This window comes from Pygocentrus nattereri, chromosome 30 (genome assembly GCF_015220715.1).
Source record: "Pygocentrus nattereri isolate fPygNat1 chromosome 30, fPygNat1.pri, whole genome shotgun sequence".
NCBI classification, from domain to species: domain Eukaryota; kingdom Metazoa; phylum Chordata; class Actinopteri; order Characiformes; family Serrasalmidae; genus Pygocentrus; species Pygocentrus nattereri.
In genome coordinates this window covers 5,703,257-5,725,617 of record NC_051240.1, presented here as the reverse complement: position 1 = coordinate 5,725,617, position 22,361 = coordinate 5,703,257, and the positions used below count along the sequence as shown (strand labels likewise).

Below are 22,361 nucleotides of genomic sequence, written 5' to 3'. Positions count from 1 at the left end.
GACTGAGCCCCAGTGCACAAAGCAAGGTCCACAAAGGCATAGCTGGGTGAGTTTGGTGAGGAAGAACTTGACTGTCCCACACAGAGCCCTGACCTCAACCCCATCAAACTCCTTTGGGATGAACTAGAACAGAGATTGTGAGTCAGACCCTCTCATCCAACATCACTGTCCTCACAAATGCTCTTCCGGATGACTAGACAAAAGTTCCCACAGACACACTCCACTCCACTCCACTCCGCAGCGCCCGGGGAGCAGTTAGGGGTTAGGTGTCTTGCTCAAGGATACCTCAGTCATGAGCTGTCGGCACTGGGGATCGAACCGGCGACCTTCCGGCCACAAGGCTGGATCCCTAACCTCCAGCCCACGACTGCCCAGGATATGTGTATACATGAGTATGAGCAGAGAGAGAAACAGAGAGAGAGAAACAGAGAAAGAGAGAGAGAGAGAGAGAGAGAGAGAGAGAGAGAGAGAGAGAGAAATAGAGATGTTGTTAGATATTATATTATATTATATTATACTGTTTATTTGAAATTATGTAAACTTTTGACTCCAGTAAATTCAATACAGCTTTGTGTTTGTGCACATGTACTGCAAAGAAATAGTTTTAAAACTGAATGACAATGTGCAGAAATATGGTCACTACAAATGGCATTTAAAAGGCTACAGAGGTTAAGCACTGACCCCAGATCAGCGCTCTCACTCTGAGAAGATAAATACACTCTCTGTCCTGCCACAGCCACAGTGCACTGTGCGTGTGTGTATGTGTGCGTGCTGTGAAGGAGAAGGTGAGCGAAGTGTGTTTCATTCAATCATTTGGATGTCTCCTGCCGTGTGAGGAAGTGAAGTGAGAGCCAGACAGAGAAGGTGAACGAGGACAAACGCAGGAGCAGCTGCTCAGTTACACACTGTGCTCAGCGCAAAGTCTTTAAGACATTGTGTTACAGCAGAAGAAATCCGCAGAAAATCATCTCTGTAGGTCAGTTTATTAACTGAGAGAACACATGCGTCCACTCCCTGGCCACTTTATCGGAAACCTTTTTTACAGTCAGAGACTGCAGCACATCTGCTGATGCTCAGTTGATGTTGTTCATCCTCTAGTCCGTCCTTCATCAGTGGTCAGTTTCTGACCACAGAGCTGCTCGTCTGGTTATTTTTGGGTGGCGGTCCACCCTCGACCCCGCAGTAATGCTGATGTGTGTAAAAACTCCAGTGACACTGCTGTGTCTGAGACGCTCATACCAGCAACACTATTTATTTACTATTTTCAACTAAATATATTTTTATTTTATACTATTACTTTCATTACTTTCACCTCTATAACTATTATTCACAGCTTCATGGTATTTTTTGTGTTATTATTGTTGTTTTTATTTCTACTACCACTACTATAAAAATGATTTTACATCGGTTATTAGTTTTCACTTTGACTTTTTTATCATTACTGTCCTTTTTTACTTTTTATTTTTAGTTAAACATCTTTTATTGTATTATTTAAGTAGTTAGTTCTTTTTTTTTTTTTACTCGTCCTATTACATCTGCTCTTTTACCTCTACTACTAGAAATACAAACACATTTTCTAAGCTGCTTCTTCCTCAGGGTCACGGGGGGTTGCCGGAGCCTTTCCCAGCTGTCTTTGGGTGGAAGGCAGGAAAACCCCCGGACAGATCGCCAGTCCATCGCAGGGCAGACAGACAGACATACACATTCACACTAGGGGCAACTTAGCATGTCCACTTGGCCTGACTGCATGTGTCTGGACTGCGTGAGAAAACCCAGAGACAACACGCAAACTCCACACAGGGAGGACCCTGGTCACCCGTGCCACCGTGCCACCCAAGCACTACAAATACAGTCCATTTTATTCTTACTTGTTTTTGTTTTTTCACTTTAACTTCTATTATTATTTTTATGTTGACTTCTACTATATAATAATAATAATAATAATAATAATAATAATACATAAACTTTTTATAGCGCCTTTCACAAACCCAAGGTCGCTTCACACAGCATGGGCAGGACAAAAAATTAATTAATTAATTAATTAATTACTGCTATTGTCAGTGTAGTTTTACTAATAGTCCTATTTTTACTTTTAGTGTTTTGATGTTTTTACTATCACTGTTTTAGTTTTTATTTACGGTATGATTTTAGTTCGTTCTGTTCGTGACGTCACCTTCTCTTTCATTCTTTTTTAGACTATTTCCCTCCTCCTGTCACTGCTGCTTTCTTTCTCCTCTGTTTTCTTGGTCTTTGCTTTGTTTCTTCACTGCTGAGTTACTTTCTTTTATTTTATCGCGTTTACTGGTCTGAGCGGCACGCGAGGTCAGCGGGCGCGCGCTGAACGGAAAGCGCTTGCCCGGCTTTCAGCCGGCGGCTGTGACGTCATTGCGCACGATTCGTTCCTCCCCGTCCCTTGAGGCGCCCAGGTGCATTGTGGGTATCGGGAGAAGATGGCTGCGCCCTTGCGGGAGTGCTGAGAATCGGTTCCTGTTCGGGGGAAAAACCGGAGAGAGTGTAAAACACACACACACACACACACACACACACACAGGCGCGCTCGCGCGCAGCACACACAGATCACAAGCGGCGTCGATAACAACAGCGGCGGGCGAGACGCGCGCGCGTTCGGGCGCACCGTGCGCGCGAGGAGGAAGATGAGGATGAGGAGGATGGCGGTGATGGTGATGATGGGCCTGCATGCGAGCTCGTGCCCCTGACGAAGAGCCGTCGCTGTCACGAGTCTTGCACGTTTTCAGCCCTTTCGCGAGCGCACGCACGCACGCGCCCGAGTTCCGCTGAGGTCTGTGTCCGTCTGAGGAAGCCGCCTGCCTGCCGGAGCGGTCAGTCGGCGCGCGCCGCTCGGCCTCGCCGAGGTCCGTGCCTTTGACTCGCTGTCGTCGCCGCCGGGGCCGCCGGTAAACGCCGTGTGTGGGTGTGTGTCGCGCGCAGGAGCCGGAGGCCTGGGCTCTTGCATGCAGCGCGGTCACTGAGGTGGACGGCTTTGCTAAGCTAAGCTACCGCTGTGTGTGGTCAGTCATGACGTTAACGCCGCCTCCTAGTCCGGCCGTTTCTCCGCGTACTGGGTGACCCGGCTCTGCAGCCGTTGTTTCGGTGGGGGATCATTTCCAGCAGCGACACTGACGTGGTGGTGGCGGCGGCAGGGCAGTGAGGTTTGACACACTTTGTCCACTCACTGTCCACTCTGTTAGATACTCCTGCCCCGTTGGTCCACCCTGTAGCTGTGCTGCTGTGTTGGTCGTCCTGTAGTCCTTCACCAGTGGTCACAGGACGCTGCCCACAGGCCCCTGGACGTTTTTGGTTCTCGGTCCAGCGGTGACGCTGAGCTGTTTAAAAACTCCAGCGTCTGATCCACTTGCAGCAGTGCAACACACACTCACACAGCCGCCAGGTCAGTGTCGCTGCAGGGCTGAGAACGGCCCACCACCCAAATAACGGGGGTCCTGATCGTTAGAGAACAGGTGAACGAAGTATGCAGAGAAGCAGATGGACTAAAGTCTGTAACTGTAGAACTACAAAGAGCCCCTGTATGGTCAGCGGAGCTGGAGATGGTGTTAATGTCATGGCTGGTTGGGGTACATACACAAGGCACTGGCCACTTTATTGGAAGCACCTGTCTAGTACGTCCACTCACTGTCCGCTTTTTGAGGTCTGCTTACAGTTACAGACCGCAGCCCGTCTGTTGCTGCACGGCTTTTCTGCCCCCTTTTACCCTGTTCATCAGTTTCTGACCAGAGGGCTTCTGTAGATATTATTCGGGTGGTGGACCACTGACATGATAACATCCAGGGGCTACACATTTCTGGGACATTCCTTGGATTGTCTGTGTATTTAGTTGCCTGTCCAGGAACAACCTAAAAATGGGGAATCTGTATGAAGATGGTTGTAATTCCCAGTCTGTTCACCCAGTCGGGATGTAAACTCCCTCATATTGAAGGTGACCGGTTTGTGTACCTGTGGGTCTGATGTAGTTAGTTTCTGTTTCTGCTCCTGTGTTCAGAAACTGGTGGACAGACCACAGACGCCGTGATTTAATGTAGACTCCAGTGTGTCGTAGTAGATGACCAAAGCAGTAATAACTTTGTCAATGTCCGTGTATTTATGGACCTGACTGCACGTTAGCAGCTCTAATGATGTTCAAACTGCTTTTTTTTCCCCAGTCAGGCCGTTCATATACGAAGCATGGGTCTGATTAGCTCACTGTAGGGACAGTTGTTTGGGGAAAGTGCACTGTTGGTCAGCGCTGCAGCTAAGAACCCAGATATGAAGAGGACAGTGGGCCACTGTTGGCCCTTTAATGGCAAAACTGACGGCCCACTGGCTTTTTGCTCAGCTTTTTCTGGGTGGCCCACTGGTGGAGCAGCGGCGCATTAGACAAAATCCTAATTTTAACTGCTTTAGTTTTGCACCTCCAGTCCAATTCGTTTCCCTTTCCTTCATTTTTTTATGATTTATTATCTGTTATTTATTATTATCCTTTGTAAATTAGTAAATAATTTTAACCACTATGAAATAATTAAACCAAAAGTGTTTGAGAAGATCAAAAACTACTTAGACGTTGTGTGCTGGACGGTAGTCTGTGTGGTCTGAGGGGAGACCAGCGGTGGCATGCAGTGCTGACCTTATCAAGCCAGCGGGCTGATGTGTACCTGCTATCTGGGGAAGATTAGGTTCTGTACTTTAGACTGCATTGTGAGCACAGCTCCCCATCTGCTGGTCTGAGTAAAAGAAAAATAAAGTGTCCAGGAGTTTTACAGCACTGAGGTGGCGACACTAGTAGTGGGATGGCAGAGTGGTGTTGCTCAGGGTCACTGCTGGGGTCACAGTGGCCCGCCATCCAAAAATCTCCAGCCAAGAGCAGATCTGTGGTCAGAAACGTACTATTGATGGACGGCTAGAGGAGCGATGACACAAATATTGAATATGAGTTAAAATGTGGCTCACAGACTCCAAGGCAAAGGGTTTCTAATAAAGTGGACAAGTACTGAAGCAGTTCACTCCGGCCGGTTTGCCGCAGCGTTGGCATCTCTTCAGGCAGGTTAGCTCAGCTGGCCGTTGCTTTCAGAGTGTTTACATTGACACAGAGTGTAAAAGGCTGCTTTTCTGAAGGAGCTCTTCAAGCTGCAGACTGAATTTGATGTGTTTATTCAGTGTAGATGAAAGTTGCTGCAGCTTTAGCATTTCAGCAGAGTAGCTTAGCTAGTCTCTGCTTTCAGGCTGTTTCCACCACAGGCGACATGAAAAACTGCTTACATGCTGAAAGACTGACATTTGCAATGTTTCTCACGCTCGACTCCCAACACCTTTCAGTGCTGGTGTAAAGGTGCTGTTAAACTTGCTGTAAATGGAGCTGGTTGTTGCTCTCGGGCTGCAGGTCAGCTCTGCTCTGAGGTTCGCAATGAGCTGATTAGTTTGATCAGGTGTCATAGAGCAGGAAAGCCTTGAACGTGCCGGACCGAGATGAGGTTTGGGAAAAACCAGGCAAGATTTACAGATGATTTACAGCATGGTGGGAACTTGGGCTGGAGTTCTGATTGACTTGCTTTGAGCTAGAAGGCTGGACCCCCACCTTAATGAAGAGATGGAGGTGGTGGGCTATAAGACCTTCATTACAAGAAGGTAGAGATGAACATTTATAGAGCGTTTAGCTTGGAAGGAGGAGATTCAGGTTCTTCCGTGTGGTGGTGCTCGAGCATTCAGGATAATTTTGTTCGGACGTTTATTAAGACGTCTTTTAAACATGTTGGTACTGATTTTTATATTTGTCTGTGCATTAGTTTATATCAGTCTATGCTTGTGTAATCTGCACATCCCTTGTCAGCATTATTATGTCTCATTTGCCTAATATCTAATATTTAACACTTTCTGAACAAGGCCCAGTGCAGGACAGCCAATCAGAACAGCTCATTTACATATATCAGTCTTAAAGGCACAGTATCAAAAACAGTCTGTCTAATGCTACAGAACTATGACGTAAGAAGTGGACCTTGGGTTGCAGATTAAAATTCAAGATAAATGAAGGATATGGGCTCGTTCAAATGCTTATGGCTGCAGTGTACCAAACTTTGCTTTATGTTAGCACATCTGTTTTAGTATGTCACTTTACAGAAATTCTTATTAATATTTAATGTTGCAATGCAATATAATGTTATTAATATATTTTATCATGAAGATGAAATGAAATTATTTATTTTTATTTTTTCATTTTATTTTAATGTACACCTGTTGGATGTAGAAACAGATGTGTAGACTTAACAAGTGCAGAGTTAATAGTCAGATTTAACAAAGCTAACAGTGACAAATACATGGGAAAAATATGAGTGTGGGTCAAGATGCATCCAGAATTGTTTTATAAACACAATTGACGTTGATTGAGTAGAGATTCCCATACCGACCAGATTTTGTGTGTGTGTGTGTGTGTGTGTGTGTGTGTGTGTGTGTGTGTATATATATATATATATATATATATATATATATATAATTAATTCACAAACACTATCGCTCTGCTGAGATGCCGTTGCTAAGCAACGACTGTGACAGCAGAACACTTAAACAACCTGCAGTTAGCCAGAAATGAATTGAAGTAAAAACGTTCAGATGGCTTGAGCATCTCCTACAGCGGTCAAAGTTGTTGCTTAGTGGTAATGACCGTTTAGTGTAAGGAGCTGGAGAACGAGCTGTAATTTGATGGAAGGAATTGCTAACATTAAAATATATTAAATGCCACGTTCACAGCCCAGGTTATGTATTTCTTACTTTATTTAACTGTTGTGTGAAAGCAGTAGAACGCTCGAGGTTGTGATATTATTTTGTGATAACGCTCCCTCTCGTGCTCTGTTGTTTAAATATTACACACACATAGACACTAGCAGACAGACACACACAAGCACACTATAGTAGGTATGGGATTACACATATAGTTGCTGTTGGAACAAAAACCATTAACTTTTAATGGAAGTGAATGGATGAATAATTTTGAACCATGTGTGTTGGTCTGTTAGTCATTACGTTTTGAGACCTCAGAAAGGGCACCTGGCCTTTTCAAAAGAAGTCAGAAACTGAAAAATGCCACAGTGGACATACAAGGTTCTGTCCCGGCCGCAGCGATGTATATGGGTACTGTTCATTTTTTTCCCTTGTCCTGCATTTGTAAGTGTACGTCTTGTGTGTGTTGTAGGAGTGTGATGAAAATGGACGCGGAGCTGCTTCACTCGCCCGTGGTGGGGCTGTCGGAGGAAGAAGAGGCCGACATGAGCGACTGGAACCTTCCGCTGGCCTTCATGAAGAAAAGACACCTGGAGAAGATCGAGGGGTCCAAAGCACTCGCACAGAGCTGGAGGATGAAGGACCGGGTGAGTGAGAGAGAGAGAGAGAGAGAGGGAAAAGCTTGGTTGTTCACGTTTATCCTGGCTGAGTAGTGCACAGTGAGATGCTTGGAGGAACAACGCACCGCACAGCTGAGTGGGTTTCTTGCCGTAGTGAACTGGTGATGTCCCCTCTGATCTGTGAGTCACACAGCGTTGGGCGATGTGGATGCCATTCAGGATCATAGTACGTTCTGCGTCTATCATAGTATCAGTATGATGGTTGAAATTGTTGCTTTGAGTACAGTTGTGTCGTGTTTTGACACCCCTATTTGAATTCCGTGTGATTTTCCGAGTGAAAATAAGTGAACACGTCCTCTACAGAGAACAAACCTCTGCACATTTTGTTGTACGATACTGTTTATTTACTGAAATTTGACATATTGAGGGAAAAATGTGGCCCGTGCAGAAGTTTTTTATTTTCAGTTTAGTTTTTTCAGAAATGTTAAGTTCAGCAGATGAATTGTGCAGTACAGTTTGAAGGAATACGACACGTTTAAACGTTCTTTGTAGAGAACCCGTTAGCTCTCACTCAGCAAATGAAGAAAATGTGTCATTTGGCTTTGACTGGCAGTGTAAAAACTTACATGGCTGCATTGCAAAATCCACTTTTAAAACCCTTTGAAACCCTCATTTATCATCTATCACTGAAACCACCATAAAAATGGCATCTGGCTGAAGGCCATCAGCGTTGGATAAGTGGGGGGGGGGGGGGGGGGGGGCTATTATAAGCATTTTTATAAATCAACTGCAAACTCTAGGATTGTGATTTTTGGGGGTTTAGTTTGTTACAGGGAGGCATGGCAGGGATTGAAAATATTTTTGACATCTTTTATTTATCTGAGTCACACTAATCTATATAATATCGAATTAGAGCCATATAGGACGCTTTTAATGCAAAATATATGTAAATTGAATATTAACATATGGACACACCTTAAGACAATTACATTTAGTTGAATTTTGAATGTGGTGATGTGCTTCTTGCACAGACTTGTGCGATTATAGCAACAAAAAAAATGAAGTAATTGCAAACCAGGCCTAATCTTATCTAGGTTTAATTGGTTTAACCAGCTTTAGTGTATATGATGTGGCTCTGATGTGTCTCTTTGTTGGCGGACGATCAGTTATATGACTTGGATTGGGGTCACGGTCAGACGAACTTGTTCGTGACATCCTTATTTGTGGTATTTACAGCCTTTCATTATCCATTTTGTTCCTAGTAGTTCTGTGTCCATAAAGTTGAGTACCTGTGCTTTTATCACCAGCTGCGGTCTCCTTATAATCTCTGAGTCCATGAACAGATTTGTTGCGTACTTGCTGTTTAACCTCTGTGCTGATTACTCTGGGACTATTTGGTCTTTTCCTGTAAGTAAGTGAACCTTTAACCCACAAACACGTGCCATGTCTGTTTCAAAACTCCCCAGTTTAGCAATGCATGCATTCAGACGATCTCAATATATTGAACTGTTCCGTTCCAAAGTGACGAGGTTGCGTGTCCTGCTGTTAGACTTCACAATACTGCGTTCTGTTTGCCATGTAAGCGTTTGAAACGAGTCTATTTCCCACATGCATCATCCAGAGCCACGTTTAGCTGAGCAGTGAAAGTGCTCAGCTCCAGAGTGAATCTGTTTAGGCTGTTTCTTTGTGTTCGGAGCCGTCCCACAGGCTTCCAGTGGAATAGTAAATCTCAGTATAGAGATGTGGCTCAAATATGTAACGTGCTTGTCTTGCAGCCATGAAGCTTTTTGCTGTGCTGTAGAGTCTCTTCCTGCTTTCGTTTTGATAGGATTAGATACTGCACAGTAATAGCATAACAGAGCTGACAGTCATGCACGCTATTGGTCAAAAGTTTGGAAACAGTTTTTTCAATTTTCAATAATAAACCAACTTGGTCGCAGGGAAGTGTGTAAAATCATTCTAAAATGTTCCAACATTACAGATTTCAGATGGTTAGTACAGCACCAGGAAGCTGTACACGGAGCTGTGAATGATTTAGGGATGCTTGATCAAGATAGATGACCATACAACTTTCATAACTACGCTGTAAAATATTTGCTCATCTGTCTTCACGCGCATATGAGCTTCAGTGACATCCCATTCCTAATCCATAGGGTTTAATATGATGTCGGCCCACCCTTTGCAGCTATAACAGCTTCAACTCTTCTGGGAAGGCTTTCCACAAGGGTTAGGAGTGTGTTTATGGGATTTTTGACCATAGCATCTGCTGACCTACTGTCATTTAACGTGTCCGACCACTTCGTGGCTGAGTTGCTGTCATCCACACTTGCTTGCACTTTGTTGTAATGCCACTGACAGTTGACTGTGGAATATTTAGTAGTGAGGAAATTTCACGACTGGACTTGTTGCACAGGCGGCGTCCGATCACGGTACCACGCTGGAATTCACTGAGCTCCTGAGAGCGACCCATTCTTTCACTAATGTCTGTAGAAGCAGTCTGTATTTTCAGTGATTTGGATGGGTGGGACGAGTGAATACTTTTGGCAATATAGTGTGTGTGTGTGTGTGTGTGTGTGTGTATCGATTAGACATAAGACAAGGAATGTAGCGTCTTTTTTTTTTTTGGTTCAGATTGCTTCGTCCTAACTGGAGTTACAACAGTATATTCAGGGCCTTTAAGAGTGAATCTTCCTGTACTCTATGCAGAGTTCAGAGCCGGGAAGCTCTAGTTTAATACGCTGCCTAATTTGCTGTAAATAAGGCACAGTATACATTTCATCTGCATGTCAGGTTGTTCTTTTTTTTGTACTCCCACAACTGATTGTGGCAGACATTTTAGAAACGTTTAAGACCATATTTTTTTTTTACATTTACTGATAAAGTGACCTTTGTGCTTGGAAAATTTAGCCGTCATCGTATTTGATAACGGACTAAAAGAGCCTGAAGTGCAGTATAGGTTACAGAATGGACATAAATTAGCGGAGCTGAATCAGGAGACACAAAGTGCTGTACTTGTTAAAAATTGATCCATCCTGTCCTGTAGTATCTGGCTTATAGCTCAGGTTAGAGGAGTCCTTATCGCTTGTTTGAAACTTGCTGAACATTTCCTTCTTATAAAATATTCATGCTTTAAAGTGACTTTCTCTAAATAAGGGACGGTGGTGAAATCTTAATATCAACAAATGGTGCTTTCGTATTCAGCCTCTGGCATCTGACGTGATGAAGAAAGGCCTCGTATTACGAGGAGGTTTCATAACCCGGCACGCTGAAGATTTGTTGGAATTAATTTCACACTGAGACCCGAATCTCTTTTTTTCCCCCTTTTGTTTCACATTCTCAAGGAGGAATTTCAGCAGATTTCTCATGCAAATGGTGACAAGTTGCTGCGAAACGTTTATTAATGCTGCCACGTCTTTTATGATGCTGTTGTGAAACTTTATTCCTTTCACACAAAAGCAGAGCGTTCAGGGAAAGTTCAGAGAGCTGTGGTCCCTGTCAGGGTGGCTGACGGTTGAAGCTTTTTAAACTGTAGAGTGAGACAGTTAAAGGAGTCAGAAATACCGCTAGACTTGCACACTCACTCTTGGGCTATGAATGAAAATGCTTTCTTTGTTGTGTTATTTGTTTATTTATGTATTCATGTATTTATTTAGGAGTTATTTGTAGGTGATTTGGGAGATCAGGAGGTGAGAGCTCTGTATAATTTCTCATATCCCCCATATGTAGCCTGGATTTAAAGCTGTACTGCTCCTATTATTACTGAGGGAGCTCGAATTTCAGTCTATTAATTCCACAGTTATTATAGTTAGACTGTAAAACTGCACACTGCACATTCATACTGTATTACTGGATATAGAACCTCTTTAAAATGTCTAAGTTCATGAAAAATATACATTTTATGGGGTAGAACCAAATGACTGGAATGATTCATGATTCAAACTGAATGACCATTGATCAAACACATTAGAATTTAATAGAGTATACGCTCTTATTTATTGGTTGAAATTAAATTCCTTTAACTTAACTGTGTGTGTATTGGATTTGGAGTCACACACAAAATTAAAGTGGAAAAACACGACAGGCTGATCCAACTTTGATGTGATGTCCTTAAAACAAGTCAAAATGAGGCTCAGTATTGTGTGTGGCCTCCACGTGCCTGTATGACCTCCCTACAACGCCTGGACATGCTCCTGATGAGGTGGCCAATGGTCTCCTGAGGGATCTCCTCCCAGACCTGGACTAAAGCATCCGTCAACTCCTGGACAGTCTGTGGCGCAAAATGGTGTTGGTGAATGGAGCGAGACATGATGTCCCAGATGTGCTCAATCAGATTCAGGTCTGGGGAACGGGCGGGCCAGTCCATAGCTTCAATGCCTTCATCTTGCAGGAACTGCTGACACACTCCAGCCACATGAGGTCTAGCATTGTCCTGCATTAGGAGGAACCCAGGGCCAAGCGCACCAGCATGTGGTCTCACAAGGGGTCTGAGGGCCATCCTGGATGAGCTGCACTACCTGAGCCACTTGTGTGGGTTGTAGAGTCCGTCTCATGCTACCACGAGTGTGAAAGCACCACCAACACCAAAACATCAACCAGAAAAACATCAACACGAGAAGTGATCTCTGGTCCCCACCTGCAGAACCACTCCTTTATTGAGTTGTCCTTTATTGTTGTTTGTGTTCCCTTTATTTTTTTGAGCAGTGTATATGTAGTTTAGTTGCTTGTTAATACAAATAGCTAATCAGTCAATCACGTGGCCACAACTCACTGCATTTAGGTACGTAGAGGTGGTCAAGACAGCTTGCTGAAGTGCAGACCGAGCATCAGAACGAGGAAGAAAGGTGATTTAAGTGACTTTGAACGTGGCGTGGTTGTTGGTGCCAGACGGGCTGGTCTGAGTATTTCAGAAACTGCTGATCTGCTGGGATTTTCATGCACAACCATCTCTAGAGTTTACAGAGAACGGTCCGAAAAAGAGGAAATATCCAGTGAGCGGTCAGTTGTGTGGACGAAAATGCCTTGTTGATGTGAGAGGTCAGAGGAGAATGGGCAGACTGGTTCCAGATGATAGAAAGGCAGCAGGAACTCAAATAACCAACCAGAATCTCTGAGGAACGTTTCAACACCTTGTTGAAAGTATGTCACGAAGAATTAAGGCAGTTCTGAAGGCAAAAGGGGGTCCAACCTTTTACTAGCAAGGTGACCCTAATAAAGTGGCCTGTGTGTGTGTGTGTGTGTGTGTATGTATGTATGTATATATAGATATAGATAGACAGACAGATATGTATGTGTGTGTATCTATATGTTTTTATATGTATATATATATATATATATATATATATATATATATATATATATACACACACACAATCATGTAAAATCTCCATCCTTTGCTTCCTAAAGGCTCCTAATCAAATCATAGTAAGGTCAGTAATTTATTCCCTCGTAGCCGGTATTCTCCAGTGTGTTCCACTAAGGAGAATAAAACTGGTGGTTCTTGCTGCTCAACTGCAGATATTTGTGTGTCTCCTGGCGCCTTTCGTACACTGCTGTAAATGATGATGTGCATCATGGGAAATCAACACTGTACTGGTCTCCTCTCCCTCTGTACAATTTCGATGGCTGATTGTGTCAATGCTGCTCAATAAGTGAAGATATTGACTACACAGTGTTTGTAATGAGGTGCCATTAACTGGTGTTAGCAGTAAGTTATGACTATAAACATGAGGGACTCGGTGGGACACGGGCAGTTTCTACCTTTAACCCAGATCTGTGACCAGATTGTGTCGCTATATATTAAAGGATAAAATCCAACCGCAGTGTTCTGTAGCCGTGCTGCATTAATGCGTAGCCCTTCTGATTTTTATTTATTTATTTATTTATTTTTACGCTAACACTTTATAGTAACAGGGCCTTATAAATAGCAGCTTAATCACTGTCTAATAGCTGTTAATGATGTTAATCAGTATATAACTGTCTCTTGCACTTATCAGTGCTACCATTATAGTGATCAATGGTTTATGTAGTGATATAAAAGTAAATATATAGTTTAAGTTTTCATAACTATTTAAATATATTAATGTTTGTTTTTATATAATATGTGTAAAAATAGTACAGTAAATCTCAGTCTGAAGTTTAAACTATATAATAGGGTTTTAATTCATGCTTATTAATGTTTTACAAATTAGATATTAAAGTTAATATGAATAGTTATATATCGTAATAGTTATATATCGTAATATAATATTTTAATCATAGCATACATTCTTTAAAAGATGGTTCTTCAAGGTTCTTGTAGTAAAGACAGTCAATCTATATAGAACCATGAACACTCAAAGACCCCTTTGTGTGCTTAAATGGTACATTGGAAAAAGGTTCTTCAGATTGATAGAGAATGTGCTGTATATAGTTATATATAGCACCAAGAAGGTTTCTGCTGCTGTTACGATGTCAAGCTTGTAACAATAGAAGAAAGTTTTGGTGCTCTGTTGAACCATATACAGCACATTTTTCATAAATCTAAAGAACCATTCCATCATGCAAATTGTTTAATCATTCAGACGGGTTGTTAAGTGTTTGTGTATTTATGTAGAACCATTATGTCGTTACTAACGAACGCTTGAAGCACCATCTTTTTAAGTGTGTAAGTTTTGCGAGGGGAAATTGAACCAAATAAAAGCTTGTAAAAATGCCTGTAGATAAGGTAGACCAATCAGAGGCAACCAAACCTCCATGCTTTGAGACATCACAACCACAACTTATTGACAGTTTGGCACATTATGTTCAATGGTCAAGCCTCAAGCCAGAAAAGGTGGTCTTCATATTCTGGTCTTTTCTAGTCAGGCCTGAATCTCAATTTAGAAAAATTGCAGTTTAAAATGCAGTTGCAGTACATTCAGCCCTAGTGCAGTTTATTGGACACATTATTTGTTGAGTACATAACTATGTATTATATAACATCAGTATAGTAACAGACATTGACAAACTGTTAGACAATGAGTAGTTTATGAGGGCCTGTTATTATAAAAGTGTTAAGTTTTTTTTTTTTCTTTTTTCTCAGACCTCTGATGACTAACACTGATCCCTGACTTGTGTTAAATAAAAGCAGGTGGTTTGTATTAAATATTTATGGCAGGGACTATGAAAGCTGAAATGTGTGAATTAATGTGTGAATCCAGCCTGGAAACACTGAACCCTCAGTATTGAATGGGCGGTATAGAACTGATTTGATAAAATAATTTTTTTTTTCCCCATACAGTCATCCTGAAACCTCTTACCTTGCACGTCAGCTTTCTCAGTATCTCAGTTAGACTTGGATGTTTAATTTTTAATTTCATTTTGCCAGGATGATTTTTAAAATTGTGATTTCTCTTGTATGTAAAACGTGCTTCTGTGCATTTTATATATTATCCGCTGTGGCAACAGTGTATGTCACATCTTCTTTTGCAGTTGTGCACCAGATCTGAAACCCTGAGCCCTGTAGTTCTGAGCTGAGAACCGAATAGAGTCTGCTGTATTTTGTCATGTTAACATCATAATATCGGCCTTAATTAAGATTGTTTTGCCAGCCTAAAATCAGATGTTTGTCTTGGTAGTTCATGTTTTGGGTCATATAAGCATAATTTTACACATGTAAATATGCAGTATATAATATAATTCATATAATATAATACTCCTGATTTCCATTTCACTCACTAAAACATTATATTCCTGAAGTAAAATTATTTAATGTCTTTCTTTCACATTGATTTTGATTTTAATTTTAATTTACCAGCTATAATGTGAAAATATATAAAATATCATATTGATTTTGATTGATCATGATTTTACAGTGATGTGATTTTTAGCTGTTGGCGCTGGAGAGGCTTTGTGTTTTTAGCTGGTAGCACTGTAGAGGCTGTGTTTTTAGCTGTGTTCTTAGCTTTTAGTGCTGTATAGGCTGTGTTTTTAGCTGGTAGCACTGTAGAGGCTGTGTTTTTAGCTGTGTTCTTAGCTTTTAGTGCTGTATAGGCTGTGTTTTTAGCTGGTAGCACTGGAGAGGCTGAGTTTTAAGCTGTTAACGCTGGTGAGGCTGTGTTTTTAGCTGTTTGTGCTGTAGAGGCTGTGTTTTTAGCTGTTTGTGCTGTAGAGGCTGTGTTTTTAGCTGTTTGTGCTGTAGAGGCTGTGTTTTTAGCTGTTTGTGCTGTAGAGGCTTTGTTTTTAGCTGTTAGTGCTGTAGAGGCTGTGTTTTTAGCTGGTAGCACTGGAGAGGCTGAGTTTTAAGCTGTTAACGCTGGTGAGGCTGTGTTTTTAGCTGTTTGTGCTGTAGAGGCTGTGTTTTTAGCTGTTTGTGCTGTAGAGGCTGTGTTTTTAGCTGTTTGTGCTGTAGAGGCTGTGTTTTTAGCTGTTTGTGCTGTAGAGGCTTTGTTTTTAGCTGTTAGTGCTGTAGAGGCTGTGTTTTTAGCTGGTAGCACTGGAGAGGCTGAGTTTTAAGCTGTTAACGCTGGTGAGGCTGTGTTTTTAGCTGTTTGTGCTGTAGAGGCTGTGTTTTTAGCTGTTTGTGCTGTAGAGGCTGTGTTTTTAGCTGGTAGCACTGGAGAGGCTGAGTTTTAAGCTGTTAACGCTGGTGAGGCTGTGTTTTTAGCTGTTTGTGCTGTAGAGGCTGTGTTTTTAGCTGTTTGTGCTGTAGAGGCTGTGTTTTTAGCTGTTAGTGCTGTAGAGGCTGTGTTTTTAGCTGGTAGCACTGGAGAGGCTTTGTTTTAAGCTGTTAACGCTGGTGAGGCTGTGTTTTTAGCTGTTTGTGCTGTAGAGGCTGTGTTTTTAGCTGTTTGTGCTGTAGAGGCTTTGTTTTTAGCTGTTAGTGCTGTAGAGGCTGTGTTTTTAGCTGGTAGCACTGGAGAGGCTGAGTTTTAAGCTGTTAACGCTGGTGAGGCTGTGTTTTTAGCTGTTTGTGCTGTAGAGGCTGTGTTTTTAGCTGTTTGTGCTGTAGAGGCTGTGTTTTTAGCTGTTTGTGCTGTAGAGGCTGTGTTTTTAGCTGGTAGCACTGGAGAGGCTGAGTTTTAAGCTGTTAACGCTGGTGAGGCTGTGTTCTTAGCTGTTTGTGCTGTAGAGGCTGTGTTTTTAGCTGTTTGTGCTGTAGAGGCTGTGTTTTTAGCTGTTTGTGCTGTAGAGGCTGTGTTTTTAGCTGTTTGTGCTGTAGAGGCTGTGTTTTTAGCTGTTTGTGCTGTAGAGGCCGTGTTTTTAGCTGGTAGCACTGGAGAGGCTGAGTTTTAAGCTGTTAACGCTGGTGAGGCTGTGTTTTTAGCTGTTTGTGCTGTAGAGGCTGTGTTTTTAGCTGTTTGTGCTGTAGAGGCTTTGTTTTTAGCTGTTTGTGCTGTAGAGGCTGTGTTTTTAGCTGGTAGCACTGGAGAGGCTGAGTTTTAAGCTGTTAACGCTGGAGAGGCTGTGTTTTTAGCTGTTAACGCTGGAGAGGCTGTGTTTTTAGCTGTTTGTGCTGTAGAAGCTGTGTTTTTAGCTGTTAGTGCTGTAGAGGCTGTGTTTTTAGCTGTTAGCACTGGAAAGGCTGTGTTTTTAGCTGTTAACACTGTAGAGTCTGAGTTTTAAGCTGTTAATGCCGGAGAGGCTGTGTTTTTAACTGTTAATGCTGTAGAGGCTGTGATTTTAGCTGTTTGTGCGGTAGAGGCTGTGTTTTTAGCTGTTTGTGCTGTAGAGGCTTTGTTTTTAGCTGTTAGTACTGCAGAAGCTGTGTTTTTAGCTGTTAACGCTGGTGAGGCTCTGTTTTTAACTGTTAACGCTATGAGGCTGTGTTTTTAGCTGTTTGCGCCGGAAAGGCTGTGTTTTTAGCTGTTTACACTGGAAAGGCTGTGTTTTTAGCTGTTTGCGCTGGAAAGGCTGTGTTTTTAGCTGTTTGCGCTGGAGAGGCTCTTTCTTCTCATCATGATAGTTCTGTTTTAGCCAACTTAAAGATGCATTTATGGCTCTAAACCTAAAGTCAAGTTTCCTCCGAGAATTCAAATCAGATACTTTTGTTGTACATTCATTTCTTTGCCCTCCTTTCTGAGATACTGAAGGATTTTAGAAGTTCTTAATCTTGTGTTTGTTAGAATGACTTCTGAAGGAGAAATTAGAGCGTAATTTTAGTTAAGTGAGATGCAGGACTGGCAGTGATTGCTTTGGGAAATGGATGTATTAGTGCTGGGTGGACAAATTGATCAGTGCAGAAGGATTTTACAAATTCTCTTAGCTTGCATAGTCATAGTATCAGTGTACACTGATTATGGTGTTATTTGTATAAGATGCATGAGGCTTGTGGAAAACAGTGTTTGTTTGAAAGCTAACTTTCCCACCAGTAAGGTAAGATTGGTAGATGTGAACGAAAGCTGGTCAGAATCTTTAAGCTTAATGAGGTCAGTGGAATTAGGCAACACTAGCTTGTACAAACTCACGTTAATCAGCAGGTCCTGTAGGGTCAGAGTGCTGCGGTTTACTGTTTCTCACTGATCTAAACTTTTGAAGGGCTGGATAATTACCTATATGAGGTGTGTTTGAGCTAAGACTGTGACTGATTAATAGAAAGGCGGCTCTCCGCAGCACAGTTTCCTCATGCATGATGAGTTTTTGAGCCCGAAAGTCGAGTCTAGTCTTGAAGTGAAGCTGGACACTGTAATCGGCAGAGAAAATGCCTTGACTCAGCGTGCTGTCTTCTTTTTCACTCCTCAAACGGTGGAGTCAGCTTTCAGAGGGCCCGCAGTGTCTCTGTTTGAAACCAGCCATTAGGCCGCTTTCACTTCAGCAATGCGCTCTTGTCCCAATCCGCCCAGCTGGCTGCGAAACAAACAGATTCAAGTGCTCGACGCAAGGGTGCAGTTAGAGTGCACTTAGACTTTACTAGGGGTGAAATTGTAGTAAAGAGTTTTCCCACACCTGTCTCCGAACGTAAATTTTATTAATGAAAATCTCCAGCTCTGTTAGGCTCTGTGAACTGCTGCTGTAAGCACATTGGTTGCTTAATATGTCTGGATGTCTGGGCAGCTACAACACCACAGCCACGTTTGTCCCTTTCCAAAGAACAGTAACAAAGCTAAAAGCCTTTGGTGTGCTTAAAAAGCCCTTGAGTGTGCTTAAAAGCACACTAGATTTGCATTTGTAGGCTTCCTCCTGTTAAATAATCACCTTTCTGCAGAGATTTGATTAGCCCCAAGCTCCCTCCAGGCTTTGTTTTTAAAATATTAATTATATCACTAAACAGAACAGATTACATCCGCCAATATATATATATTATACTGCTGGGTGTTTTTTTGAAGCAGGGGATAGTGGGCCACTGTTGGCCTGCTGATGGCAAAGCTAGCGTTCCACTGGCATTTTGCTTGGCATCTTCTGGGCGGCCCACAGGTGCTTAAGCAGAGTATTAGACAGAATTCCGCTCATTTTCCGCTCTTTTTCCTTTCGTCCTTTCTTGGTATACTTTGTAAATTAGTTTATAATTGGTAAAAAATTTTAATCTTGCAACAACATTTTCAATAAAATCATGTTCTATTCAGCCTAGTCATTTTTTTTGTTCTTTCAGTTGTTTGTAATATTTCTCTTTTCCAAAATGAAAGTCTGTTTGCATTTAAAATCTGTTTGAGGAGATTTAAAACTGATTAGAGCTTGTAGGCAGGACAGTAATCTGGGCGGTCCAAGGACCAAGCAGTAAGCGGGGTGCCGACCTTCTCAAGCCAGAGGACTGATATATGCGTGCTATCTGGAACGTGTTAACCTATTTGTAATTAGAAAATAAACAGAATGTAATGTAGTTTGACCAGGGGGTAACCCCACAAACGTTTGCACACTATTCTGCCTTTGTGTAGATTACAGTTAGAGATGCAACAAAAAACAGAGCATCATTCTCTTTGGTATTGTATCATATCGCTGCTGTCGGAAGAAAACCTCGTATCTCCAAAATGATAACTTTACAGGAGAAGGAAAAAACCTACTCTACTCTCTAAGTCAATGGAACCAGAATTTTTTCCAAGTCAGTTTGGGTTGTTTCTTTTGGTCCATTCTTCATGAAATTCACACACAATGTAAAGAGCAAAAGGCATTTTCAAATTTTCAAAAATGAAAAAAACGCCAAAAATGGAGATAAGAGGTTTTCTTCCAACAACAGTGATATGCTGTTGTATAGTATTATTGCGTTATGATTAGGATGCTAGCTTCTGGCACAAGCCTAACATATTAGCCTGTGGCTCAGTTGTCAGATCAGGACTCTAAAAAGCACAGCTTTTGTTTCAGATGTGGAGCTTTTGTGGTATTGAAAGCGCTAATAGGCTTAAAATGGATTCTATGTTAGCAAAGGGCACAATTTCAGACAGTTTTTTGCTGTAAAGGAAGTATTGAATTCCATCCATCCATCCATCCATCCATCCATCCATTTTCTAAGCCGCTTCTCCGTCAGGGTCGTTGGGGGGGTGCTGGAGCCTATCCCAGCGATCATCAGGCAGAAGGCAGGATACACCCTGGACAGGTCGCCAGTCCATCGCAGGGCAGACAGACATACACAGACAGTCACTCAGACCCAGGGGCAATTTAGCACGTCCAATTGGCCTGACTGCGTGTCTTTGGACTGTGGGAGGAAACCGGAGAACCCGGAGGAACCCCACGCAGACACGGGGAGAACATGCAAACTCCACACAGAGAGGACCCCGGCCACCCGGCTGGGGCAGCATTTCGATTCACAAAATTCAAATTAAATTAAAATTTAGAGTTGCTGCTGCTAAGTGTTACACAGAAACCACAAGCAAGTCTGTTTACGGAGTGAAGTTAGTTCATTACATGTTAGCTACATTAGCCTTATAGCTTAAGTGCTACATTCAGAGACCAAACATGGCTTGGCTGATTCACTAGATTTGCTTTAAGTTAGAAAAAATCATGTAAATGAGATTTTTCACCATGCTGTTCCTCTAATGCAGCTGGAAAATGTGTTTTTGTGGGATTCTAGAAGGCCCGAGTTAACAGAAGTGTGTTTGCTTGCGGCTGCTGTGCTGTGTGTTCTTCAGAAGAGCGTGTGTGTGGTGTGTTTCTCCTCTGGGGTTTCCCTGCCCTCAGACTGGGTTGTCTACATCCTCCAAAACACAGAAGATCAGACGCTGTAATTACTTCACTTGTCTTCATCTGTTAGCTCTCTTTTTCTTTCGCTCTCTGTTTCTACCACCCATGGATACTGTGCATGTTGTGTGTCTTTAACCAGTAGTGATACGTGTTTCTCAGTTTCAGCCTTGTTTCTGTCCTGTTCAGTCGAGTGTGATATAGATGTTTGCAAAGAGTGATGAGCCTTTTTCTGTATTACAGTAAAGTAGTAGTTACAATGATGAAGACAAGAAAAATAACTCTCCTATCTGTAATTTGCTTTCAGTAGACTTGATATGCAGCGTCTTGTGCTTTACAGTCTTATAAGCAAAAGTCCAGGAATGCCTGGTCAAATAATGTTTTTAGATTTTTTTTTGCCAGATTTAGTCCTTCCAAAAAAGTTGGGACAGCGGCAACACAAGGCTGGTAAAGCTGTGTAATGCTAAAAAAGCAATACATGATTGTACTATTTGCCTCTTTTTATAACCAATACAAGAATAACATTTCTTAATGCAAAACAGCAAATAACTTTTGCTTTTCATCATCTGCACCACATAATAACATTAAAAGATTCAGAGAATCTGGAGAAATCTCTGTATGCAAGGGACAATGCGAAAAAACCAGTATTAGCTGGCTGTGATCTTTGGGCCTTCATGTGGCACCGCATTAAAAACAGACATGATTCTGTAGTAGAAATCACTGCATGAGCTCAGGAGCACTTCTGTGTATTCAACACAAAGAAGAAGCCAAATATAAACAGGATCCAGGAATGCTGCCACCTTCTCTGGGCCTAAAATGGACTGCGGGGAAGTGTAAAAATGTCCTGTGGTCCAATGAATCAACAAAGTTCTTTTTGGAAATCATGGGCACTGCGTCCTCTGGGATAAAGACCACTCAGCTTGTTATCAGCGTACAGTTCAAAAGCCGGTATTCATGATGGTATAGGGGTGCATTAGTATACATGGCATGGGTGACGTGCACATCTGTGAAGGCACCGTTAATGCTGAGTGATGTACGTGTTTTAGCAAAATACGCTGCCATCCAGATGACGTCTTTTTCAGGGAAGGCCTTGCTTATTTCAGCATGACCATGCCAAACCCCATTCTGCATGTATTACAACAGCATAGCTCAGTATTAAAAGATTCTGGGTGCTAAACTGGGCTGCCTGCAGTCCAGGTATGTTAACCACTGGTCATTTGGGCATTATAAAGTGAAAAATACAACAAAGGAGACCCCGAACTGTTCAGCAGCTGAAATCCCAAATCAAAAAAGAATGGGAAAAGATTTCACTTTCAAAACTTCAGCAATTGGTCACTTCCTTTCCCCAAAGCTTACAGAGTGCTGTTAAAAGAGGTGGTGATGAAACAGTGGTAAACATGCCCGTCCCAACTTTTTTGGCATGTGTTCTTGGCATCAAATAAAAAAAAAAAACATATATTTTTTAAAAAATTATTTAAAAAAAAATTCAATTTCAACATTTGATTTTTTTTTGTCACAGAATTATGTGAGTGGTTGCAGTCTGGTGCATGTCTGGCATTATAGAAGATTGATGTCTGTGTGTGTTTTAATTGCCCTAATTTATCGCATGCAGAACAAATGAAGTAATCAGTGGCTATTGATCCGAACCAGCAACAGCAGGGAAGAGGGAAGGAGAGAGGGAGGAAAAGAATGAAGAAAGGAAGTGGAGAGGGTTTCTCAGGCCTCTTTAGTCTTGGTCATGTTTATTAAAAATAGGTGTGATGTGGCCTGTAAACAACAAGTGTGTACTGTAGTAACTGCATGAAGTTAATACTGTGAATAAGTTACGACGACCTCTACAGGGAACAACCGTGAATATGGTAAATGTTGTATTTTTCTGCATATTTTAATCCACAAATCCTAACACAAGTTCTGTTTTTTGTTGAATCTTTCGAAAAGAAGAAAAAACTTCAA

At 42.1% G+C, this 22,361-nt stretch overlaps 1 protein-coding gene across 6 annotated transcripts in view; it reads left to right on the top strand.

The window, feature by feature from the left end:
- Positions 1-2,439: 2,439 nt before the first annotated feature.
- Positions 2,440-22,361, top strand: part of rptor (regulatory associated protein of MTOR, complex 1) — a 205,583-nt gene continuing 185,661 nt past the window's right edge. For 2 of the 6 annotated variants that reach the window (XM_017693051.2, XM_017693048.2), the window contains exons 1-2: positions 2,440-2,514; positions 7,196-7,370. In XM_017693051.2, the coding sequence (XP_017548540.1) occupies positions 7,203-7,370 (168 nt within the window). In that variant the 5' untranslated portion in view covers positions 2,440-2,514; positions 7,196-7,202. Of the gene's footprint in view, positions 2,515-2,543; positions 2,933-7,195; positions 7,371-22,361 lie in introns of those variants that run through there. The other 4 variants (XM_037536528.1, XM_017693050.2, XM_017693049.2 and 1 more) reach the window with 4 other exon arrangements.